Raw genomic sequence first — 27,768 nt, forward strand, 5'->3', positions numbered from 1 at the left:
CCAGCAACTTTCAGGACCGCTCCCACAAAGTTTTCAGTGCCATGGGCAGCATTCGGGACACGACTCGGAGTCGTGGTCGCGCTCAGGCTGTAGAGACACTCACGATGCAGGTCCGTCATCGACCTCGTGCGGGGACAAGCCACGCAAGACTTACAACCGGGCATCCCTATACACCATGAGTCAAAGACTAAAAAAACAACAAAGTCCCAAAAATAACTCTGTCAAAAAGTGACTGGGGCTACCGCTCTCTCCGGATCTGCGCTTGCTGGCGGGCAAAAAGAAAGAACTGACGTCAGTGCCCGTGGGCGCGTCTAAGTAGCTCCAGCGACATTCTCTCTGCGACTACGACTCCAACAACGTACGTGGAGGCACATGACGACTCCTACCAATGGCAGGGGTACTGCTGACAAAATCTTTCCGGATCCAGCCTGATGCCTGGGGGTAATACTAAGGTAAGGAATCTATCACTAAAGTGTTTCTTTCAGATTGGAGTTTTCATTCTGATTCCTAATGATGCTTTTAGGCTATGTTTGATTTGCATTTTTCTTTCAGTTTTCCGCACATGTAGACAGCCGCGTGGGCATTTTCTGAAATCAAAAACATTCTTGGTGTTACAATCTGCTGAATATTTTCATTTCATTGACAGGCATTTACAGGGATAAAGCACCATACTACCAGTGATTACACTGTTGCAATGAATGCAGTTATGACATTTCTTGGAGCCAGAATGAATTTCAGGAGTAACAGTTTTCTTTGGTTCCAGTAACTCTGACATTTTTGGAGCGCTTACAACCTTAAGAATTTATCAAGGTTTGATAACTGAGATTTATTTGACATTGCCAATCACTTCTTTGTTACAAGTTCAGTACAAGTCTCTCTTAGATTTCCATCTTAAGTCTGTATAGTGTACATCAGTGAAAATGACAAAATCGGATACCAGTGGCTTGTTTTACCTGCCTCTTATCTCGTGCACCACAGATTATAGTCAATGTATTGCATCTTAAGTTACAGATGTGTGTTAACTTATCTACTTCTATGCCTGTACAGTCGGATACGTGACAAACGGGTTTTCTGTGGTTCATATGCACACCGTTACATTTCCCAGCATGGCAAAACAATCAATAAAAACAAATAATTTTAAAAACCTAAACAATTAATAAAACCAAATAAGTAAACTAAACCAAAGCAATCAATAAAACCAAATAATTAAACCAAAGAAATTAAAAACAAATAAGTATTCAGGGTATACCGATATCGGGAGGAGTATCCCAATTATACTTCTACGCTGATGATATCCTTCTTACAATTAAAGATCTTGCCCGTTCCTTACTAAATTTGCTTGAAATTATTAAACAGTTTTCTGTGATTTCTGGTTATAAAGTGAACTGGGACAAAAGTGAAGCTCTACCTCTCTCTCCTTCTACCACAAAGGCTTTTATTGATGACTATCCTTTTTGCTGGAAATCATCTCAATTAAAATATCTTGGAATTCTGATCAATCATGGATTGAAGAGAATGGTTTCAGATAACATCTCTCCTCTCATAGCACAAATGGAAGTTGATTTTGCCAAATGTTCTCTTTTGAGTTTCTCCATGTGGGGTAAAATACAGCTGGTGAGAACGGTTACTTTGCCCCGATTTACTTATGTCTTAGGAATGCTCCCAATGATTATACCTTTAGCCACACTTCGTCGCATAGATTCTCGCATTCGATCCTTTGTCTGGGGAAATAAGGGACCTCGTTTGTCTGCTGCTAAACTAATAGCACGCCGCTCCCATGGTGGTCTACGTCTACCATCGATAGAGCAGTACTCTCTAGCTTTACACCTTTCACAACAGTCTTACATATTCCTAGATGCAACTGACTCTCCTCAATGGGTTACAATAGAACTCTCAATACTTGAATATGAGGATGGTCTTAATTTTTTATACAATGTTCGTAAACCTAGGACTAATCCTGCACATCCTGTGCTCAATGCCACATATCAAACATGGCAACGTGCACATCGTCTACTCCGCATTGCCCATCGTTTACATTCTAAAGCTCCCATCTGGAAGAATGAAAGCATTCATATTAATGGACAAGCACTTTCTTGGCCTGAATGGAGCTCAAGAGGAATCTTAATCATAGATCAACTTATAGTAGGTGGTGAACTGAAATCTTTTGAGATTCTCTGTGAAGAATTTGATCTTCCTGTACATCAGGCGTCGAGATATTTACAACTCCAACATTCTCTGAAGAGATGTCTTGGCCTCCCCCCTTGGACACTGCAAACTTCGCTGATTTTGACTTTTCTTTGCACTTGGGGCCGACATAAAGGTGTCATGTGAGGTTTATATAGATCTCTGATTAACCATTTATATTCGCAGCCACTTCTTGCAACTCTCCGTGATGAATGGCAGGAACGGCTTCATATCACCATAGATGAAGATACCTGGCCAGACATATTGGAAGCCCTGGATAAGGGTACTCGTGAAGCACAAATGAAGTTCTGTGTTTTTAAAACTTTACATGATTGGCATTGGACTCTCTTAAAGTTGCAACGAGCTGGATTATCATCGCATTCTAGGTGTTGGAGATGCTCTGAAGCTAATTGTGACCTCCTGCATATAATTTTTTAATGTCCTTTTATAAAACAATTCTGGCTGCAAATAGGAGCTACACTACTAGAAACTTTTCCTCTTTCACTCCCTTTCACACCTGCCACTATTTTTGCTACATGACTTTAGAAGTTTTCCTACTATTTCACAACCTCAAAGTCGACTCTTACACACTGCACTTACTACTGCTGAACTATGTGTTTTAAGGCTGTGGCAATCACATAGCCCTCCCTCCAAAGAGGACTGGATGGTTGCGATGATACAGACAGCATCTTATGAACAGGTAATTTATAGGATACAAGATCAAGAGCAAATATTCCAGCAGGTGTGGAACCCCTTTCTTCACGATTCCTGAAATTCTAATTCTCTTTTCTTTCCCTCCCTATATATAGCTTTTTCCCTTCTCCTTTTTCCTTTTCCCTCCATTTTTTCCCTCTTCCTTAATACATTACAGATGTATAATATTTGTCACATAATGATTTATATTTACTATATTGTTTTGTAACCTATGAAATTGCCTATCTTTGATCTCCAATAAGAAATGATGACACAAAAAAATAAAAACAAATAAGTAAACTAAACCAAGGCAATAAAAAAAAACAAATAAGTAAACTAAACTAAAGCAAAAAATAAAATCAATAAATTAAACTAAACCAAAGTTCATTATAATGAAATTGTATGATGTAGTAATCGGATTATGCGGTGCCTACTAAGTCAATGACAGTAGATGTCTGGAATAACTTACGCAGATGCGGATTGTGATGGCTTCATCAATGACAAACATGGTTCTCCTGACTGGTGGCTGAACTTGGGTGATGATGGAAGTGATGAATCATTCTGTTCTTCCATGTCCGAAGGGTGCTTGCTGGACTTTTTCTTGCCGAAAGCCTGCTTAAAGGAGCTCCTCAACTGAAAAAGGATGAACATTTACTTATATAATCAATAGTACTTTGAGACACTTAAGTCTTTCAATAATTAGATTGCAGCTGATGTCTTAGCCAGTGCCAGAGGTCTGAATATAATTGCATAAGAAATACATCATCATTTCAGTAACCAAGCAAAGCATATGCATTTAAAGCCAGAAGATGGAGCAGGTTCCAGGTTATTGCAAGAGGCCATCCATCATATACAAAAAAGCCTACAACCATGGTAAGTTTTAAGGACTCTAGAAGACAATTATTATAGTGCAGAAATGGATTACTGAATTTCTCAATATTGTCAACTCACTTTTATAGATGAATACTAGTCTTTCTCGCACCTACTCTTTACTTGAAGAAAGATTTTAAAAAGTACCTGTCACTTGCATTTTAAAGCAGAAACTCAATGTTAGTAACTAATCGGTCCATGTACAGCTAGAACCTAACAGAAATGCCAAGCACAGAACCATGAGGCCTATGTGTTGATCCATACCAAACATTTCAAAATGGGGAGGAATGGTCAAAGTACCTTTTTTGCTAGTATTTGCTAGCATTACTTGGAATCGATAACGTTTCTTTTATGAGGGCTTTCAAATAAGAGCAACCTCATTAACATCAAAGTAAATTGTTTTCAGGGAGACGTTTCTTTTCATAAAAACTAAAAATATTCTGCCAATAGAGGGACGGCTCTTCCACCCCACTGCTTTCAAGCAGTGCAGAAGCTAAAACATAAAATAATAATAACTTTCAGTTATTATCATTTTATGTTTCCCTGCTTTGCGGGCACGCAGGCAGGCAGGCGGGCTGCTCTGCGAGCAGGGCAGGGGAGGAGTGGTTTGCCCACTCCTAAAAGTTTGCAGTGACTGTTTGGCTGGCCCTCTCAGGCCACCCAAACCAGTCTTGTGCACTTTCCCTCTTTTCCATACTGGCTGCATTTCAACCTGCATGGAGAACAATGCCAACCCTACAGACCCTGGCTGAGCACTGTGTCACGACGCTCAGACCAATCACATTGCTTCAATTGCAGTGTTGTGATATGCTTAGGGTAGGGAGCCAGACTGCATCCCTCCTGAAATTGGAAGGAGGAGAGGAGGAGCAGCGACGCAGGACCGGGCGGCGGCAAGGTAAGTAATTTTTTTAATTACATTTTTCCGTCCCACCCACAATCACGACCACACGCACAAAAATCCTACCCCCAATCCCATCCGCGAGTCATATCTGCCACTGCTGTACCAATATGAATTGATTTTCTTTTTCTTTTTATAAACTGCCTGTCTGCCACGAGGGATTTTTGGCACTTGATGTGTAACAGGCTATCAAGGGAGGAAACTGCAAAGAATTCTACGATGAAAATCAATGAGGAAACCACCAGATCTCTAGCTGTTTGAGAATGCCAAGTAGCTTGGTGCTATCCTCAATGACGATGGAAATTAATTCCAAAGAAGATCACTGTGACCCACGAAGGAGTTACTTCCCATATGAAATTTGAAAATGTGGTGGACTTTCAGAATTTCTCATAGAAAGAATACAGCAGGTAGGAGGTTGCAGCATTCACACAATAAGTCTGATTTTGATCTTGGCGGACGGTTACTCCTCCACAACTGCGATGGCTATCCCGTCCGCTCAAATAAACATCCCATTATATCCTATGGGATTTATATTTCAGCGGATGGGATATCCGTCACCTTTGTGCAGAGTAACCCGTCCGCCAGGATCTAAATCAGGCCGAATGTGTCTAATCAGTTGGACCTGTACCATGGAGGGCTTACTGAGTTACACAGAGACTCTTCAATTATTCTATCCATCCCGTTAGGAGGCAGTTAATATGTTTGAAACCTGATAAGATATTAAAATACAGCACCAATATCAAGCACAGTGAATGTGTTCTAGCAAACTGACATTGCAGCAGGGTGAGGTAAAAAGCAATTGCAGTGACTGAACCTGAAATCAGAGAGAAAGGGTACGCTTTTTCCCACAAGATCTGAATGTGACATTGACCCAATGTGGTTACTACTGTAATGTCGGTTCCAAACCGAGATCACTGTGTGCATGGACTCACACATTACTGACTGGGCTATACATTAATATACCCATTGCGGTTTGTAATCTTTTTATTCTAATTTCATAGTGTGGACAGCTTCTGATTTTAGACAAAGGAAGTGGTATGTGGTCAGTCCTGTCCCGTTATACAAAACCACGGCGAGGTGGTGTTCAATTGGTCTGTTTTAATACCCACTTGGGTTTTCTTTGCCTTTCAATCTGCTCTTCATGCTATACAAGAGCCCCTTTCTTCCAAACTAATGTGTCTCACCATCTGATTATCACCGTGTGTCCATCCATCCTATCAGCTATTTATATCATTTGTTCCATCCATTCAGTCACGCTTCAAAGCCCCCTTCCCGTCGACCTTTCCATCTACACATAAATCAGTTAGCTGTCTGTACACCGATATAGCCATCAATTCAAACACATTATTTTAATCTTATACATCTAGACATATGTTTTTGTGTTTCCATAGAGTGAAGTTAGTCCATAAAAAACAGTATCTGTTAGGAAAACAAAATTATTTTTGCCTAGAAAACCAACAGTCAATCTTTGTTTGTAATTTTGAATTGAAATTGAATCGAGGCAAAAGGAGAAGAAAATTAGATCATCTGTTTTAAGCAGCCGCAAAAGCTTCTGCCAACATAAGTAGTAATCATGCCAGGATAGGGTTTGTATAGATGCATGCCAAATTAGTCATGTTTTATATTCACCTCACTTCCTTTAGAGTTCACCTTGCAGAAACATGAAAGAGTGTGGAATTACACATCACGGGAAACATGGCTGAGCAGAGTTACAACAAACTACCATCTGCATACACATTCACAAAATAAAACGTGTTAGTCTTTAATAACATAATTTGTTATTGATTGTTAAATCCATATACTAATATTGGGTACTAGCTAGTTATGATCGCCTAATGAAATGGTAGGTTGCATTGCCCCATTGATTTTCTACATTTTCTAAAGGTTCAAAGTATAGGTGGACACAAAGCAATGGCACGAATGCTGGCTAAAAGCAAATTGCAATAGAAACTAGTCAATTAAGGCAACCTCATGCCGTGCTCCTGCATGAAAGCATAGGATCTCTTCAATGTTGCATTTCTAACATTTTGAAGTTTATTGGCTCCATTCTGGGTTCCCTGCTAGCTCAGCCAATACCACAACTGGTAAACATCAATAATGGCGAAGGTAACATTTACCAGATATGCTATTAACACTTAATTCTGAGCGCAACACCTTCAAATCGGGAAAAACGTGGATATACCACGTTTTCCGTGGATATCCTACTATTTCCTACATTCTGAGATAAAAGAAAACCCAGAACTGTAAAGTTTTCTCTGCACTGGTTCCACCATGTTCTACAAGGCAGAATTCGCACGGAGATATAAACAGTGATGTATTATCAACATATTATAATCCCAAATCAGGCACAAATGACTAATTGCTTCCCAAAATCAGAATACAGGAGCTGCAGAATAAAGCCTGCTATCTTTTTAACACAATTTAATATTTGCAAAATAAATTACAAAGCTTTTTGTGCTAGTTTCTGAAGGAATGCTAGTCCAAACAACAAAGTATTTAGTTACATATTTAAAGAAATCAACCTGTGAAAACAAATATTCATAAATAAATAAAAAAAAAGAAATCAACACAGAGGGGCTGATTAGGATGTCAGTGGGACCACCACCGACAGGCCGTCGGTGGCAGTCCTACCGACATCCAGGAGAGTGGTCCGACCACCACATTATCATGCGGTCAGTCGGACCGCATCAGATAAAGGGACCGGCTTAAGTAGCCCGCCAGTCTGCCAGGTGGATCGAACTCCCCATAGGGATTACGATGTCCCTTTCCGACAGCCTTTCCATGACGGTCCGACTGCCATAGTAAGGCTGTCGTAAAGGGACTTTGGGGGCCCCTAGCAGGGCCCCCGTCCCCCTGTGGCCTCCGCTATGAGGCCCAGCGGGGTACCTGTGGTGCCCCCCAAACATCCATGCCCTGTGTGCCAGGCACCATTTGGTGCCTGGCACACAAGGTATGGAAGCTTCAAAACATCCCCTTTTCCACTGAAGCTTGAGCTGCTCCCCTTTTGCGGGCCGCAGCACAAGCCGCAATGGAAAACAGGATGCTTCCGACCACCTACACGGCCATGGGATCTAATTCGGCAGGTGGGACATGCCGACTACCTGTCGGCCGGTCCCAATCCCCCAATGATGGCTGTCGGACGCTCATTGGACCACCATCATAATCAGTCCCACTGGTCGGCCAAATTAAATTTTAGGAACATAGTTATGCTGTTAGATTAATTTCTACATATTTATATTCTATACCATGGATTAAGGAAGCCTTCTAAAAAGGACTGAAAATCACAACAAGATATGTAATCGCCAGACACTTACCCAGCTTTTCTTTTTCTTTTTCTTGGCATCCACATCATTTCCACTTCCAATGCTGGAATGGCTAGTAGCACTGTTAACACTGGAAACACTTTCTGATGAATGTTGTCGCCTTATTCGCATATCTAAAAGCAACAGAAAACCATATGCATTGTGGGTCTACTTCTGTTCATCATATATGAAATGAACACACTACTAAAATGAAACTAACTTGCCATTTTATACACTAGACTGGAATACTAGACGCTCTGTTGATGACTCAAGGGGAAAATGTCCTCGACAGTGACCCATAAAGTCACACTAAAGCAGACACCGAAAACAGAACACAGAGTTCACTCTGTCTTTTAACAGTTTTGGTGCTTGCGTCGGCAAATGGCAGACGCAAGCACTTCCTCCCTGGTGCGGCGCACGTCCATTGGCTGACATCAGGGAGGGCTCCCTTTATTCCTCCGGTGCAAAGCACCGGAGGTTTCTTTTTTTTCCCTAGGGGAGATACAGAAGGCTTTTTGTGTCTCTCCCCGCCGCCCTGCCCATTTGTGTCGTCATCACGCCGCGAGGTGCTCTGGCATCACAGTTTTCCCCACCGGAGCCAGGACTGCTGCAGGTAAGGCCGCTATTGACTCCAGCGGGGAAAACGGTCTGAAAACGGCCTCCCCAGCTTTCAGGGAAGCCTTGTTTGAAAGGAGAGAGTCTCCCCTTTTGAACAAGGCCTTCCTGAAAGGGTTTCCTGGCCATGGATCATAGAATTGCTGCGATCCACTGCCAGGAAACCCCACTAGACACCAGGGATCTCTTGGGGCAGTCGGCCCTCATGGAATTAGGCCGCCCGGGGTTATTTAAAAAAAAAAGTTTGCTTTTCCCAGGGGCCGAGCAATTGCCCCCCTGAAGTGTTAAAAAAAGGGCAAAATTGGCAGGGGGTCGGCCCTCTTGCTCACTGGCCGACCCCTTATATTTTTTTATAGATGTGTGCTTTCCCTGGAGGGGCGAAAAGAGATATCTCTCTCTCTCTTTCTATATATGTATATATATATATATATATGTATCTATATATATTCACAAAAAAAACATAGGTTTCACAATCGTTATAGTTAGGAATTAGCATTTAAAAAACCTTTGAAATTCACTGAAAAAACCATAGGTTTCACACTCGTTATAGTTAGGAATTAGCCTTTAAAAAACCTTTGAAATTCACTGAAAAAACCATAGGTTTCACACCAGTTATAGTTAGCTGAACATTTTACTCATATAAAACCATTGAAATTCCCACGTTATAGTTAGTTAGACTCACTATAACTCGCACGCCCGCAATCCACTGCTGATGATGTCACATATTACATCATTCATGACATGGTCAGTGACATCACTGATGACATCACTGATGACATCTCAAATGACATCACTGATGACATCTCAAATGACATCACTGATGACATCAGCAGTGGATTGCTATGATGTCTTTCATCACAAACAAAAAAATCCTCCACTTGGAGAGGTTTTGGATTTCTTTTGGAGAAAGGAGTATCAAGCAAGAGGTGCTCCTCACATACATATGCTGCTATGGATCAAAGATGCTCCCAAATTTGGAACAGATTCGGACGACACAGTGATGAGTTTCATTGAACAATTTTCCACATGTGTTGTTCCGAAAAGTACAGAAGAAGACAATTTACGACATCAAGTCTTATGCTTTCAAACCCATCGCTGTGGAAAGTACTGTCGTCGAGAGTTCAAATCCAAGGAGAAGTTCCACACAAAATGTCGTTTTGGATTTCCACGACCAGTAATATGTAAAGGAAGAGTGAACAATTTTATGTCTTCACTGCGACATAGTGTGACAAGAAAATCACCAAAAAATACGTACAACTTGAAAAGAAATGAAGAGTCCAAATACATCAATGACTACAACCCAGTCATTTTGTCCATGTGGAATGCTAACATGGATATCCAATATGTTGCTGACAACTCTATTGCTGTGGCTCGATATGTAACGTCTTACATCACAAAATCAGAAAAGACGGAACTGAAGGAAATGTGGGAGGATATTTCGCATGAAAAGAGCCTATGTAAGAAATTATACAGTTACAGTCTGAAGATGTTGTCGCATCGAGAAATTGGAGCATATGAATGTTCAGATCGGTTATCATCAGCAAGTCTGTACGCCAAATCGAGATCCATCATTTGGGTAAGTCTATGTCTTGCTGCAACACGAAACCGAGTTTTGAAGTCTGCACAAGAAATTGAATATTTGGCGGAGTTTCAACCAAATAGTACAGATATTTTGAAGACAAACATGTTGGATACATATTATCCAAATAGAAGTAGTCATCTTGAGAACGTTTGTCTCTATGAAGTACTGCAAAGCTATACTTTTAAGAGGAATATGACAGAAGATATCAATAAAGGAGTATATGCTTTAATTGGATGTGAAGGATGTCTGGTGAAACAAAGAAAAGGACATTTGATTAATCATCGTAAATTGAGTTGCGAATCTCCTGATAAAAGGGAATTTTACTATTTAGCTCTTTTGCAACTCTTTAAGCCATGGCATTCAGAAGGGGAACTACTTGGAGATTTTCTCAGTTTTGAAGATTGTTTCAATGCAACTAAGGATACCATAGAATGTTCTGTTTTTTCAAATTATCTGCAAATGTTGAACGATGAAATACAGCAACAAGCTATCATTGCAGCAGAGATTGCTAGAGACAGTTCTCAAGACAGTCAAAGTTCTGCTTCGTTGAGTCAGGATCCACTCGGAGGACCAATTATCCAAAATGAAGCTGCCACTGCCATGGAAGAGGTGGAAAGAGCCATGGAACAAGCTCAGGAGGATGTAGTTAATTTAGAAGATTTGGAAAATCAACTAAACGTGGAGCAGAAAAAAATATATGATGAAGTCACAGAACAGATTGAGCATGGTTTACGTCATGATAAAAAAGAGTGCTCATGTATGTCATTTGAACCTGTCCGACTGTATGTGAGTGGAGAAGCCGGAACTGGGAAAAGTTTTCTGATTAAATCAATTGCAAGTTATCTGCAGAAAAGAACAGAGTCATCACTGTCTTGTGTTGTTACTGCTCCAACTGGGTTGGCAGCACATACCATTAAAGGGATTACTTTACATCATTTATTGATGCTGCCAGTAGAGCATGATAATAAATTACAATTCCACAAGCTATCTGGAGAAGCTTGTTGTGAAGTTGGTAGAGTCCTGAAGAAAATGAAACTTCTTATCATTGATGAGGTAAGCATGGTTTCAAATGTGATGCTTGCTTTTGTGCATTTAAGAACGCAACAAATTCTTAAAACAGAGTATGATGTGTTATTTGCAGGCAAACACATCATTGTCTTTGGAGATCTACTGCAGCTAACTCCAGTGAAAGGACAACCAGTGTTTAAGATGCTTACACATGAAGATACAAGAAAGTGCCTAGGAAGCATTGGAAATGTGAATATCTGGTTATATTTTAAATATGCAGAACTGCTTCAAAACATGCGACAGGCAAAGGATGAAGATTATAAAAATATTCTACAAGATTTAAGAATTGGAAAAGTAACTGAACATGGCAAAGAAGCTTTACAGTCACGAATAATTTCAAATTTGTTTCAAAAGGAAAATATTCTCCCAGAGATTATTATTCAGAAAGTTGCTGAAAACAAAACTGTAATATGCTTGATGCCAACTCTTCGAGAATGTTCAGTCTTCAACAACAAAATGTTAGAGTTAGAACATCAAGAGATTGTGAAACTGGAAGCTATTGATAAAATAGAGCACGAAGGAGTTACTATTGTTTTGTCAGAAAAGTTGAAATCAAAGTTGGATTCTTTAGAGAAGATAATTTCTAAAACTGCTGGTTTTGAAAAGACTCTATATGTATGATTAAATTGTCGTATAATTTTACGACGGAATTTAAATGTGGAAAGTGGTTTAGTAAATGGAGCAATGGGTCATGTTGTTGATTTTGTGAATTACCGAAATAGAGATGGAATTGAATTTATAAAAATTTTAATTTGATGGTATTGAAGAAGTACATCAAATCAGTCGTTCTGTCCGATTTTTGCTTGTGAAAGATTTATATGTCCGCAGAAAACAGTTTCCTGTTTCTTTGGCATATGCGGTGACTAGAGAAAAACCAAAGGTGGTGATGGACGGAGCGTTGACAATACAAACACTCACCCCCAGTCAACTGATCTGGGTTTAATCCATCACCGTTCTTTAGCTCACTCCGCCACCCCAGTGCAGACATGGCCATATGCAAATCAGTCTCACCCTGTGCCTCATGGGAACAGTCCAGCCCGAAGTGCCAAGCCATGTCTTCCCTGGACCGGAATCAAGCTTCCCAGGACCGGTTTCTGGCATTACAGCCGTCTTCAGCCGGGCTTGCTTGACTCCAGTGGCAAAGTGAGCAAGGGACTCACGTCTGAGCATACCCTGCCAACTTAGGGCGAACAAAGAAAAACCAAAGGTGGTGATGGACGGAGCGTTGACAATACAAACACTCACCCCCAGTCAACTGATCTGGGTTTAATCCATCACCGTTCTTTAGCTCACTCCGCCACCCCAGTGCAGACATGGCCATATGCAAATCAGTCTCACCCTGTGCCTCATGGGAACAGTCCAGCCCGAAGTGCCAAGCCATGTCTTCCCTGGACCGGAATCAAGCTTCCCAGGACCGGTTTCTGGCATTACAGCCGTCTTCAGCCGGGCTTGCTTGACTCCAGTGGCAAAGTGAGCAAGGGACTCACGTCTGAGCATACCCTGCCAACTTAGGGCGAACAAAGAAAAACCAAAGGTGGTGATGGACGGAGCGTTGACAATACAAACACTCACCCCCAGTCAACTGATCTGGGTTTAATCCATCACCGTTCTTTAGCTCACTCCGCCACCCCAGTGCAGACATGGCCATATGCAAATCAGTCTCACCCTGTGCCTCATGGGAACAGTCCAGCCCGAAGTGCCAAGCCATGTCTTCCCTGGACCGGAATCAAGCTTCCCAGGACCGGTTTCTGGCATTACAGCCGTCTTCAGCCGGGCTTGCTTGACTCCAGTGGCAAAGTGAGCAAGGGACTCACGTCTGAGCATACCCTGCCAACTTAGGGCGAACAAAGAAAAACCAAAGGTGGTGATGGACGGAGCGTTGACAATACAAACACTCACCCCCAGTCAACTGATCTGGGTTTAATCCATCACCGTTCTTTAGCTCACTCCGCCACCCCAGTGCAGACATGGCCATATGCAAATCAGTCTCACCCTGTGCCTCATGGGAACAGTCCAGCCCGAAGTGCCAAGCCATGTCTTCCCTGGACCGGAATCAAGCTTCCCAGGACCGGTTTCTGGCATTACAGCCGTCTTCAGCCGGGCTTGCTTGACTCCAGTGGCAAAGTGAGCAAGGGACTCACGTCTGAGCATACCCTGCCAACTTAGGGCGAACAAAGAAAAACCAAAGGTGGTGATGGACGGAGCGTTGACAATACAAACACTCACCCCCAGTCAACTGATCTGGGTTTAATCCATCACCGTTCTTTAGCTCACTCCGCCACCCCAGTGCAGACATGGCCATATGCAAATCAGTCTCACCCTGTGCCTCATGGGAACAGTCCAGCCCGAAGTGCCAAGCCATGTCTTCCCTGGACCGGAATCAAGCTTCCCAGGACCGGTTTCTGGCATTACAGCCGTCTTCAGCCGGGCTTGCTTGACTCCAGTGGCAAAGTGAGCAAGGGACTCACGTCTGAGCATACCCTGCCAACTTAGGGCGAACAAAGAAAAACCAAAGGTGGTGATGGACGGAGCGTTGACAATACAAACACTCACCCCCAGTCAACTGATCTGGGTTTAATCCATCACCGTTCTTTAGCTCACTCCGCCACCCCAGTGCAGACATGGCCATATGCAAATCAGTCTCACCCTGTGCCTCATGGGAACAGTCCAGCCCGAAGTGCCAAGCCATGTCTTCCCTGGACCGGAATCAAGCTTCCCAGGACCGGTTTCTGGCATTACAGCCGTCTTCAGCCGGGCTTGCTTGACTCCAGTGGCAAAGTGAGCAAGGGACTCACGTCTGAGCATACCCTGCCAACTTAGGGCGAACAAAGAAAAACCAAAGGTGGTGATGGACGGAGCGTTGACAATACAAACACTCACCCCCAGTCAACTGATCTGGGTTTAATCCATCACCGTTCTTTAGCTCACTCCGCCACCCCAGTGCAGACATGGCCATATGCAAATCAGTCTCACCCTGTGCCTCATGGGAACAGTCCAGCCCGAAGTGCCAAGCCATGTCTTCCCTGGACCGGAATCAAGCTTCCCAGGACCGGTTTCTGGCATTACAGCCGTCTTCAGCCGGGCTTGCTTGACTCCAGTGGCAAAGTGAGCAAGGGACTCACGTCTGAGCATACCCTGCCAACTTAGGGCGAACAAAGAAAAACCAAAGGTGGTGATGGACGGAGCGTTGACAATACAAACACTCACCCCCAGTCAACTGATCTGGGTTTAATCCATCACCGTTCTTTAGCTCACTCCGCCACCCCAGTGCAGACATGGCCATATGCAAATCAGTCTCACCCTGTGCCTCATGGGAACAGTCCAGCCCGAAGTGCCAAGCCATGTCTTCCCTGGACCGGAATCAAGCTTCCCAGGACCGGTTTCTGGCATTACAGCCGTCTTCAGCCGGGCTTGCTTGACTCCAGTGGCAAAGTGAGCAAGGGACTCACGTCTGAGCATACCCTGCCAACTTAGGGCGAACAAAGAAAAACCAAAGGTGGTGATGGACGGAGCGTTGACAATACAAACACTCACCCCCAGTCAACTGATCTGGGTTTAATCCATCACCGTTCTTTAGCTCACTCCGCCACCCCAGTGCAGACATGGCCATATGCAAATCAGTCTCACCCTGTGCCTCATGGGAACAGTCCAGCCCGAAGTGCCAAGCCATGTCTTCCCTGGACCGGAATCAAGCTTCCCAGGACCGGTTTCTGGCATTACAGCCGTCTTCAGCCGGGCTTGCTTGACTCCAGTGGCAAAGTGAGCAAGGGACTCACGTCTGAGCATACCCTGCCAACTTAGGGCGAACAAAGAAAAACCAAAGGTGGTGATGGACGGAGCGTTGACAATACAAACACTCACCCCCAGTCAACTGATCTGGCGGAGTGAGCTAAAGAACGGTGATGGATTAAACCCAGATCAGTTGACTGGGGGTGAGTGTTTGTATTGTCAACGCTCCGTCCATCACCACCTTTGGTTTTTCTTTGTTCGCCCTAAGTTGGCAGGGTATGCTCAGACGTGAGTCCCTTGCTCACTTTGCCACTGGAGTCAAGCAAGCCCGGCTGAAGACGGCTGTAATGCCAGAAACCGGTCCTGGGAAGCTTGATTCCGGTCCAGGGAAGACATGGCTTGGCAGTTCGGGCTGGACTGTTCCCATGAGGCACAGGGTCAGACTGATTTGCATATGGCCATGTCTGAACTGGGGTGGCGGAGTGAGCTAAAGAACGGTGATGGATTAAACCCAGATCAGTTGACTGGGGGTGAGTGTTTGTATTGTCAACGCTCCGTCCATCACCACCTTTGGTTTTTCTTTGTTCGCCCTAAGTTGGCAGGGTATGCTCAGACGTGAGTCCCTTGCTCACTTTGCCACTGGAGTCAAGCAAGCCCGGCTGAAGACGGCTGTAATGCCAGAAACCGGTCCTGGGAAGCTTGATTCCGGTCCAGGGAAGACATGGCTTGGCAGTTCGGGCTGGACTGTTCCCATGAGGCACAGGGTCAGACTGATTTGCATATGGCCATGTCTGAACTGGGGTGGCGGAGTGAGCTAAAGAACGGTGATGGATTAAACCCAGATCAGTTGACTGGGGGTGAGTGTTTGTATTGTCAACGCTCCGTCCATCACCACCTTTGGTTTTTCTTTGTTCGCCCTAAGTTGGCAGGGTATGCTCAGACGTGAGTCCCTTGCTCACTTTGCCACTGGAGTCAAGCAAGCCCGGCTGAAGACGGCTGTAATGCCAGAAACCGGTCCTGGGAAGCTTGATTCCGGTCCAGGGAAGACATGGCTTGGCAGTTCGGGCTGGACTGTTCCCATGAGGCACAGGGTCAGACTGATTTGCATATGGCCATGTCTGAACTGGGGTGGCGGAGTGAGCTAAAGAACGGTGATGGATTAAACCCAGATCAGTTGACTGGGGGTGAGTGTTTGTATTGTCAACGCTCCGTCCATCACCACCTTTGGTTTTTCTTTGTTCGCCCTAAGTTGGCAGGGTATGCTCAGACGTGAGTCCCTTGCTCACTTTGCCACTGGAGTCAAGCAAGCCCGGCTGAAGACGGCTGTAATGCCAGAAACCGGTCCTGGGAAGCTTGATTCCGGTCCAGGGAAGACATGGCTTGGCAGTTCGGGCTGGACTGTTCCCATGAGGCACAGGGTCAGACTGATTTGCATATGGCCATGTCTGAACTGGGGTGGCGGAGTGAGCTAAAGAACGGTGATGGATTAAACCCAGATCAGTTGACTGGGGGTGAGTGTTTGTATTGTCAACGCTCCGTCCATCACCACCTTTGGTTTTTCTTTGTTCGCCCTAAGTTGGCAGGGTATGCTCAGACGTGAGTCCCTTGCTCACTTTGCCACTGGAGTCAAGCAAGCCCGGCTGAAGACGGCTGTAATGCCAGAAACCGGTCCTGGGAAGCTTGATTCCGGTCCAGGGAAGACATGGCTTGGCAGTTCGGGCTGGACTGTTCCCATGAGGCACAGGGTCAGACTGATTTGCATATGGCCATGTCTGAACTGGGGTGGCGGAGTGAGCTAAAGAACGGTGATGGATTAAACCCAGATCAGTTGACTGGGGGTGAGTGTTTGTATTGTCAACGCTCCGTCCATCACCACCTTTGGTTTTTCTTTGTTCGCCCTAAGTTGGCAGGGTATGCTCAGACGTGAGTCCCTTGCTCACTTTGCCACTGGAGTCAAGCAAGCCCGGCTGAAGACGGCTGTAATGCCAGAAACCGGTCCTGGGAAGCTTGATTCCGGTCCAGGGAAGACATGGCTTGGCAGTTCGGGCTGGACTGTTCCCATGAGGCACAGGGTCAGACTGATTTGCATATGGCCATGTCTGAACTGGGGTGGCGGAGTGAGCTAAAGAACGGTGATGGATTAAACCCAGATCAGTTGACTGGGGGTGAGTGTTTGTATTGTCAACGCTCCGTCCATCACCACCTTTGGTTTTTCTTTGTTCGCCCTAAGTTGGCAGGGTATGCTCAGACGTGAGTCCCTTGCTCACTTTGCCACTGGAGTCAAGCAAGCCCGGCTGAAGACGGCTGTAATGCCAGAAACCGGTCCTGGGAAGCTTGATTCCGGTCCAGGGAAGACATGGCTTGGCAGTTCGGGCTGGACTGTTCCCATGAGGCACAGGGTCAGACTGATTTGCATATGGCCATGTCTGAACTGGGGTGGCGGAGTGAGCTAAAGAACGGTGATGGATTAAACCCAGATCAGTTGACTGGGGGTGAGTGTTTGTATTGTCAACGCTCCGTCCATCACCACCTTTGGTTTTTCTTTGTTCGCCCTAAGTTGGCAGGGTATGCTCAGACGTGAGTCCCTTGCTCACTTTGCCACTGGAGTCAAGCAAGCCCGGCTGAAGACGGCTGTAATGCCAGAAACCGGTCCTGGGAAGCTTGATTCCGGTCCAGGGAAGACATGGCTTGGCAGTTCGGGCTGGACTGTTCCCATGAGGCACAGGGTCAGACTGATTTGCATATGGCCATGTCTGAACTGGGGTGGCGGAGTGAGCTAAAGAACGGTGATGGATTAAACCCAGATCAGTTGACTGGGGGTGAGTGTTTGTATTGTCAACGCTCCGTCCATCACCACCTTTGGTTTTTCTTTGTTCGCCCTAAGTTGGCAGGGTATGCTCAGACGTGAGTCCCTTGCTCACTTTGCCACTGGAGTCAAGCAAGCCCGGCTGAAGACGGCTGTAATGCCAGAAACCGGTCCTGGGAAGCTTGATTCCGGTCCAGGGAAGACATGGCTTGGCAGTTCGGGCTGGACTGTTCCCATGAGGCACAGGGTCAGACTGATTTGCATATGGCCATGTCTGAACTGGGGTGGCGGAGTGAGCTAAAGAACGGTGATGGATTAAACCCAGATCAGTTGACTGGGGGTGAGTGTTTGTATTGTCAACGCTCCGTCCATCACCACCTTTGGTTTTTCTTTGTTCGCCCTAAGTTGGCAGGGTATGCTCAGACGTGAGTCCCTTGCTCACTTTGCCACTGGAGTCAAGCAAGCCCGGCTGAAGACGGCTGTAATGCCAGAAACCGGTCCTGGGAAGCTTGATTCCGGTCCAGGGAAGACATGGCTTGGCAGTTCGGGCTGGACTGTTCCCATGAGGCACAGGGTCAGACTGATTTGCATATGGCCATGTCTGAACTGGGGTGGCGGAGTGAGCTAAAGAACGGTGATGGATTAAACCCAGATCAGTTGACTGGGGGTGAGTGTTTGTATTGTCAACGCTCCGTCCATCACCACCTTTGGTTTTTCTTTGTTCGCCCTAAGTTGGCAGGGTATGCTCAGACGTGAGTCCCTTGCTCACTTTGCCACTGGAGTCAAGCAAGCCCGGCTGAAGACGGCTGTAATGCCAGAAACCGGTCCTGGGAAGCTTGATTCCGGTCCAGGGAAGACATGGCTTAGCAGTTCGGGCTGGACTGTTCCCAAGAGGCACAGGGTCAGACTGATTTGCATATGGCCATGTCTGAACTGGGGTGGCGGAGTGAGCTAAAGAACGGTGATGGATTAAACCCAGATCAGTTGACTGGGGGTGAGTGTTTGTATTGTCAACGCTCCGTCCATCACCACCTTTGGTTTTTCTTTGTTCGCCCTAAGTTGGCAGGGTATGCTCAGACGTGAGTCCCTTGCTCACTTTGCCACTGGAGTCAAGCAAGCCCGGCTGAAGACGGCTGTAATGCCAGAAACCGGTCCTGGGAAGCTTGATTCCGGTCCAGGGAAGACATGGCTTGGCAGTTCGGGCTGGACTGTTCCCATGAGGCACAGGGTCAGACTGATTTGCATATGGCCATGTCTGAACTGGGGTGGCGGAGTGAGCTAAAGAACGGTGATGGATTAAACCCAGATCAGTTGACTGGGGGTGAGTGTTTGTATTGTCAACGCTCCGTCCATCACCACCTTTGGTTTTTCCATATGCGGTGACTATTCATAAATCTCAAGGTTTAAGTGTAGATAGTGCTTTGGTGAATATTGGGCGTTCTGTCTTCAAGGAGGGTATGGCTTATGTTGCTTTATCTCGAGTCAGAACTTTACCAGGATTGTACTTGATTGATTTTGATGAGACAAAGATTAGTGCAGATCTAAATTGTGTAAAGGAATATAATAGGTTAAGAAGAGAGTATGCTCCAAATGTACCTCAATATCCTCTATTTGAAAAGCGTGTAGTAGTCCGAAAGAGAAGAAATGAGAAAAATTGTAGCAAGGCTGTAGCAAAAAAAAGAAAACTAGATGAACCAGTAATTGTAAGCAGAAACAAAGAGGATTCTGTTGAAGATATTGTTGGATTTCAGTTTGAGAACAGTTCTGGTGTCAACTGCTATGCTAATGTAGTGGTTAATGTTGTTTTTTTTCTCCAAAGTTTTCAAGAACAGATTGTTGAAAATCGGGATCAAAGTTTTTGTTGTTTGTTGAATACTGTGTTTGAGAAATGTAGCAGTGATAGAACAAATATAGAAAGTGTTTCTGATATTCGAAATGATTTAGACATATGTTCTGGTATAACTCAATTTTCTCAGGATATTCAGCAAGATTGTCAGGAATTTCTAATGTACATGCTTGTTGTATTGCAAGAGGAAGGTATAGATGTTGAAAATATTTTTGGCCTTTCTTATGAATGGCAACATGTCTGCGATAATTGTTCCTTTTCAAGTAGTACAACAGTAGATACCGAAAGATTTATATATTTGACTTTACCAGACTGCAAATCAGTGTCTTTTAATAATCTAGTTAGAGCAGCTGATCAAAACATGATTTGTACCCAATGTAGCTGTGCAATGCTATCAACATTATTTATACAAAGTTATGGACAGTACGTCATTTTAATGTTCCAACAATGTAGACCTGATGGAATTAAATTAACAACTTTAATTAAAAATGTTGTGGCTTCTCAATTATCAATTTCAGGAAGAACCTTTGTAACAGTAGCAATTATTTTCCATGATGGTCCTTCAACAACATCAGGACATTATACAGCTTATTTAAAATGTCAAAACGGGTGGACTTATTGTAATGATACTGTTTTGACTTTCAAAAAACGTTTGCCTTTTGACTTAAAAAATTCTTACCTAGTGTTTTTACAACCTAAATTTTAGGAAAAGTAATTGGCCTAGAAAGATTGGAGCAATTAATAAAAGTTAGTCATCAGGATACTATATGATGTTCAGATTCTGATAGTTTACTGGTTGTTTAAGGTTTTATGGACATGATACACATCCTTGGGTGGAGATATAAATATTGTTAGGTGTTATGAAAGACGTTGGAGCTTTTCATGCAGAAGGTCGGGAAATGGAAGGTCAAGAGTATTATTAAGTATTTTCCAAAACAAGGACTTTTTACGTACTATTTCGCCATGTGGGAAAGTACATCAATGAAAAATGAGTTTCTCGGGTAAATGTTGATAATATATGTTTTTACATAATTTTGTAATGATACTCAATTGATTTTCAAACAACGTTTGCCTTTTGACTAAACAAATTCTTATCTAGTGTTTTTAGAACCCACATTTTAGTGTAAGTAATTGGACAATGAAGATTGGAGCAGTTAATAAAAGTAAGTGTGTTGTTCAAAATTAGTTTGTGAGTGAAAGTGATCAAGATAATTAGTAAACTGGTAGTTGTCACAGAGGTAGTATAAGTGTATCACATAGTGAGTGATATCAGTATTATAGGAAATGTTTATCAAGAGTAAGTCAGAGGTGTAAATATAATTTTTGTTAGATGATGAAATAGATGTTGGACTTTTCATTCCGAAAGTCGGGTAACTGGAAGTTTAAAACTACTAATAAGTAATTTCCAAAAAGAGGATTTTCTGTATACCATTTGGCCATGTGGAAAGGTATGTAAATGAAGATTACGTATTTCGGGTAAATGTGGTTAATATATGTTGCTATATCACTTTAGTTTGAGAGTATAATAATGAGATACTGTATCTTAGAAATTGCTGTTTGGAAGAAAACATTTAAGATATGTTTTTTCTAAGTTTTATGGGTTTTTTAAACACAATCATTTTGATTGTGTTTTTTTTTGCCCGCTGAGATATGATGAGTAGTATTGAACTCACTGTTTTTAGTGAAAATCAATATATTCTGAGAACAGCAAAAATAAACCATATAACATGTTGTACAAGTTAATTAGCATTTTGTATTGTGAAATATATATTATAACTGATTTCTTTACTCTCTTCTACAGATATTACATTTATAAGGTAAGTACGACTAATAAAAAATATGCTATGTTAATTTGTTATGTTAATTTATTTCTTCTATAGCGCTCGGCTACTCCAGGGAGCATCCCGGCGCTTTGGCGAAGAGTATCAGCAGGTAGAAATACATTTTCATTACTTTTTTTATTTCTGTTTCTCTCTATCCTTCCCTTACTGCCTCTCTCTTAACCTCACTGCTTTCATTCCTTCAGTTTCTCACTCCCTTTCTCTTATGTTCACTCCCTTTAACTCATCCACATTTTTTCACTGACTTTTTTTTGCTCTTTCACTCAGTCCCCTTCTCTCACTCTTTCCTTCTCTCCCTCTATTTCCTCACTCTTTTACTTTTCTTGTCTCATGCTCACTCACCTTTATTCATCCTCTATCACCTCTGTTTCGTCAAACTTACTGTCATTCTTTTACCCTACATCACCCCTGTCCCTTTATTTTGCTTCCCTTACTTATCCTCATTCCCTATACTTCACTTCCCTTCTTCTTAGTCTTCTCACCCACTCATGTTAAGTCAGTCCCTCTGTTTCACTCCCCTTCACCTCTCTTTCCTTCCTTTGCTCACTCACTAATTCCTCTTCTGTCACTCACCTAACTGCACTTCAAACACACCTTCATAAAATTCCCTGTGTCCTCTTACTTTCTCTGTATTCTTCCATCACTCCCTCTCTCTTAGACTCACTGTTGTTAACGCACCTGCACTAATTCCCCCTTCCCTCTCCCTCATTTTCCTTCCCTAACTCCTCTTTCCTTTTTCTCCTGTTTTGTCTCTTGTATTGTGAATAATGTATTATAACTGATTTGTTTTTTCGTTTCCACAGATATTTCATTTATAAGGTAAGTACGACTGACCAAAAAAACATTTTTATTTATCTTTTTGTCTATCCTTCCATCGCTCCCTGTCTCTTAGCGTGACTCTCTTCATCACCTCATTCTGTCACTCCTTTTCCCTCACCTACGCTACCTCATTTTCCTTTTTTCGCTTTTACGTTGTGCGGACGGAGCTCTTACGTTGCGTGCACGTGCGACGCACCCTCGCGAGATTTGTTACTACTTTAAAAAGTAATATACTGTTGTTAAAAGTTTAAAAAAAACATTTTCTACATTAAAGCAAATATTGACTACCTTTAAAATCAACGTTAAAAACGTAAATATTATGTTTTAGAAGTTTTTAAAAATTTGTCGGGGTAAGAGCTCAGAGCGTTTACGGTGTGCTTTCGGACCGCTCACGGTGCGCGGACCCTGTATTCATATAAAACAAAACTTGAAAATAAAAATATATATATTCACTGAAAGAACTATAGGTTTGAAGCCTTACATAGTTAGTTATTAGCATTTAAAAAACCTTGGAAATTCACTGAAAAAACCATAGGTTTCAGGTCATATATAGTTAGGAATTAACATTTAAAAAAACGTGCAAATTCACTGAAAAAAACATAGGTTTCAGGTCATATATAGTTAGGTATTAGCATTTAAAAAAAACATTGAAATTGCTCCTATATAGTTAGTTGGACTAACTATATTTCGCGCACCCGCAATCCACTGCTGATGATGTCACATATTACATCATTCATGACATGGTCAGTGACATCACTGATGACATCTCAAATGACATCACTGATGACATCACTGATGACATCTCAATTGACATCACTGATGACATTATTCATGTGATAATACGATGCACCTCCTCACACTCTAATCTAACCTTTGATACACCCAGTCTTAAATACAAACTACCATTCTTGAAACCATTGACACACCAATACCAGTTACTACATACGCACTCACTGATTCCTAGGTCTACACACACATCCACTCATTCACCCATACAATCACTCATACTTACAGTCACTCATATAGCTACTGATCAACACATACAGCATCTTACTCAACAACAGACATACTTTCCTAAAATGTGATAAATGTCTTATCGTAATTAACCAGATGGCTGCCTTTAAATGCATCCATATATAAAGGCATATTCACATCCTCACACGTATTGGTTACAAGAATCAGATGTGTTTTTTGATTGTGATCTCTGACGAGCCTCCAGCAGTGTCAAGAATGTCATCAGTGATGTCACTGACCATGTCATGAATGATGTAATATGTGACATCATCAGCAGTGGATTGCGGGTGCGCGAAATATAGTTAGTCCAACTAACTATATAGGAGCAATTTCAATGGTTTTTTAAATGCTAATACCTAACTATATATGACCTGAAACCTATGTTTTTTTTCAGTGAATATATATATACCGGTAAAAGACTTAATTTTAAACGAGGTTGCCCTGATTGCCAAGGGACGCCAAGCAGGCACTCCTTCAAAAGGGCGTGGAAGAGGCGGCAGAGGAGGCGCGAGAGTAAGAGGAGGCAAAACATCAGAAGCAGTATCAAGTCCGGTGGGAGTTGTAACAAGAGGCAAGGCGGCAAAGAAGTAAACACCATGACTGTGGTAAATTTATCTAAATGTATTTTAACTGTACAACAGCTTGAAGTTTTATCAAGAGGGCTATCATTTTGTCCGACATCAAAATTTAACTTTACAAATGCCCGTATTGACTTCTTTCGTTTTACTCGCAAGCTAAAACTGAGAAAATGGTTTGCGACCAAACCACGATTGAAAAAAGATTATGTTAGTGATAAACCTAGTATTCTGAGTGTAAATGATGTTGAATTTTTACAAACTGTACATATATTAGCAGGATGTGATCAGGTTAGTGATAATCCTTTGCTGAATATGGTAGATAATGAAAGTACGATTGAATTGAGCAGTGACAGTGGTTTCAAACCAAAGTCGGTCTTTGTACCGCAAATAGTTAATAGCTATATTGATAGCTTTGAACAGGGCATGATTGAAGAGATGAAATAACTGGACAGAATGAAACCTAAAGTGAATTGGAACTTGAATAAACAACAGTTTCTGGCATTGAAGGAAACGTAGTAGCCTGGCCGCTTGACATGTATTTGAGTGAAGGTCTAAGACAGTTGGCAGATGAAGATAATTATGTAATGACAACTAAGAATGATTATACTGACATGAAACAAAAATACTGGAACAAACTGAGTGACTGGAAGGCAAGGGGGATAATAGAGGATGAGGAATACAATTACCTGTTCTGTAAATATCCGCAAATACCCGCACTTTACTTATTGCCAAAGTTACATAAAGATCTACACACACCGCCAGGCAGACCGATTGTCTCGTCTGTGGGTAGTCTCTACGAGAAGACCTCCAGATACGTAGACTATTTTTTACAACCCCTTGTCCAGAATCTCCCCTCGTATGTTAGGGATACATCAGATTTTTTGCGAATTATTAATGACATCACGTGGAGCCCGGAATATTGGCTGGTGAGCTTTAACGTCACCAGCTTATATACTAGTATCCCCCAGGATTTAGGGGTAGACGCCTGTAAACACTACTTAAGAAAGAGATCCATCTCTCATTTTACACACACTAATATGCTCCTGGACATGATTTGGGAATGTGTGACTAACAACTACTTCATTTTCAATAGACAGATGTATAAACAAACGAGGGGGACGGCGATGGGTACTTGCTTCGCCCCCAGTTTCGCAGGTCTCTACCTGGGCTGGTGGGAGGAGCAAGTGGTGAATAAGATCTCCCACTTTAGTACCCATGTCGTCCTCTGGAAAAGATACATAGATGACATCTTCTGTATTTGGAGGGGTACACTTGACGAGGCAAAGGAATTCAAATCTATCTTAAATGAGAATTCCCTTAATTTACAATTTACCAGTACCATAGACAAAAAACAACTGGATTTTTTGGACGTAAGACTAGAAGTGAGCGAAGGAATATTAAACAGTTCCCTTTTCCGAAAGTCCACCGCAGGAAACAGTCTTTTGCATGCGGATAGCTGCCATCCTCCCAATCTAATACGCAGCATACCCCTGGGGGAACTAATTAGAGCTAAACGAAATTGTAGTTCTACTGAAGGCTTCAGGGAAGAGAAAAAAACAATGTTAAATAGATTTGCAGAAAGGGGCTACAGTCAAAAAATTATCAAACAGGCTGAAGAAAAAGTGGACTTAATGGTCAAGAAAGATCTGTTGATCCCCAAAGCACGTAAAAAAGATGATAAGATACGTTTTATCACAAACTATGACTGCCAGGCTTGGAAACTACGACAGGGTCTGTGAAAGTACTGGAACATATTAAAACTGGACAAAGATTTGAGGAATTACATTCATGAAATCCCCTCATTGACCTTTAGAAAGACTAAATCCTTACAGGACGCACTAAGTTCCACATTAATCAAGGAACATAAAAAATCCAACACAATACAAGGATTTTTTCCTTGTCGTAAATGCAAAGCATGCAAATACAGTTCCAATTGCAAAACACTAAAAATATCTAAAGAACAAAGTGCACATAAAATAACCAAACATCTTAGCTGCAATACAGAATATGCCATTTACGCACTGCAGTGTCCCTGTAATAAATGTTATATTATTGCACCACAAAGCAGGCTAAGATGAGAATATTGGAACATCAAAGGGCAATCAGGAATGTAAATCAGCAATATCCAGTCCAGTTGCCAGACATTTCGCTGAGGAACATAACAAAAATCCAAATCTAATGAAATTTTGTGTATTGGATTGTGTGGAGAACAGGGAGAGAGGAGGTAATCGATGGCTAGAATTAAGAAAGCTGGAATTTAAGTATATTATCAAGTACAACACAATGCAACCCATAGGGCATAATCTTGGAGAAGAATTAGCGATTCACCTACGTACTTAAAATTGCCATTAAGAGAAAAAGTGTGTAAAGTAGCTGCTGCTTGTTCTGAAACTGTATTCTTGTGTTTTTAACATGATTTTAACTTAATTAGCATAGATCTGACATAGGAAACTTTGCTAAAGTAGCAATGTCTCTTTTTTGATTACAGGAACTGGAAAGACAAACAATAATAATGGACACACTGATTTGCCCACTGGGGCAGGATAAGGACATTCAATCACATGACAATTGGGAAAGCATCTTAGTGGACAAAAAGTGAATTGTCCACTAGGACAATATTTAAACCTCAGAAGAATAGGAGTATATGTAAACAATGGAAATATGTTAAGATGCTAACTTTAATCGAGATATGAACCAGTAGTAGCCTTGAGCCCACTTGGGCAAAAATACGTTGTTTCTTTGGACCATACTGAAAAGTCATACTAGGTTCCTTTAATAATCTAAATGCATGACAATAATGCGATTTAGTATATAAGATTCTTTCATTAATTTAAAAGACATTGTAGCAATGGATACATTTTGTCTATGTCTATGGATCACGTGCAAGTTTGTATCACGGTAACTTTCACTTTAAAAAGAATGTAGGTTCAACTAAGCTCCACCCGTGAGCAAGAGGTCGGCTGATCTCGAAACGCGTTGGGTGTTTTTCTTGTGCCAAATAAACTGAAGCACTGTTTAATCACATTGGGGCCTCGACTCTGGTTGTTTTCGAGTTAAGAAAAGGAGACCAGGATTGTAGCAAAATATATCTATATATATATGTATACACACACACACACACAGAAATGTCGCTGTCAGGGCTTTGCGTTGGATGAAAAAAGCTGGAGGGGCTCAAAGAGGTGTGGCTGATGTAATTAAGGGTGTGGCTTTAGAACATGTACATGGAAAATCTGTGCTTAGTTTAGTGTTCTGCCCGACTAGTATTTTTGCTACTTCTGTCGTGGCATCCAGGTATAATACAACAGGCAACATTACACCTATAAGCCAGTACTATTGGCTTTGTCTGTGCTTGTTAGATGCATAATATAAATAAGCCACAACTAGGACTTTGTTGTATAGCATATTGAAAATACTTCAGTTTTGAAATGATGAGACTGTGAAAGAACTATAATGAGTCTCTTTGAAGTTACATGAAAGGCAATAAAGTGTGGCCCTGCTGCAGCGTTAATATTTTTTTCCTGCTAGAGAGAGAGATATCTGACTTTTGTCTAGTTGCAGTTTACACGTCATAAAGTGACGCAGAGAGCATGCTGGAAAGAACAGATCTGTATTATGTGGATAGCTAAGTGGATTAGTAAAGCTAGGCATTAGAAACGCCATGAAACAGGTGAAATGTATGTGAGAAAGATGAAGAGATGAGGGGCACGTTTGCTGGATGATAGTGAGGGAATCCAAGAAGGTCATAGTGTGCATTTGTAAAGCATATGTTCACCCTTAGGCATCTTGGAGCTGAATAACAGATGTTTATTGGAGGTCATGGTGTTATGTTCCATGTAGGTACTCCAATATAGGCTCAGGTAGTCACCTAATCTTTCACCTATATTCTCTTCTAACATTACACTACATAAGGGTTGTTAGTACTG

At 42.4% G+C, this 27,768-nt stretch overlaps 1 protein-coding gene across 2 annotated transcripts in view; it reads right to left on the reverse strand.

The window, feature by feature from the left end:
- The window catches only part of NAV3 (neuron navigator 3), a 1,248,418-nt gene that overhangs the window by 170,974 nt on the left and 1,049,676 nt on the right, over positions 1-27,768 (reverse strand). Inside the window, exons 25-27 of one of the 2 annotated variants that reach the window (XM_078674250.1) lie at positions 7,960-8,081; positions 6,275-6,295; positions 3,347-3,510 (exon numbers count right to left, since the gene is read on the reverse strand). In XM_078674250.1, the coding sequence (XP_078530376.1) occupies positions 3,347-3,510; positions 6,275-6,295; positions 7,960-8,081 (307 nt within the window). The remainder of the gene's footprint in view (positions 1-3,346; positions 3,511-6,274; positions 6,296-7,959; positions 8,082-27,768) is intronic. The other variant, XM_078674251.1, reaches the window with a different exon arrangement.

Source organism: Lissotriton helveticus, chromosome 1_1 (genome assembly GCF_964261635.1).
Source record: "Lissotriton helveticus chromosome 1_1, aLisHel1.1, whole genome shotgun sequence".
Classification (NCBI taxonomy): Eukaryota; Metazoa; Chordata; class Amphibia; order Caudata; family Salamandridae; genus Lissotriton; species Lissotriton helveticus.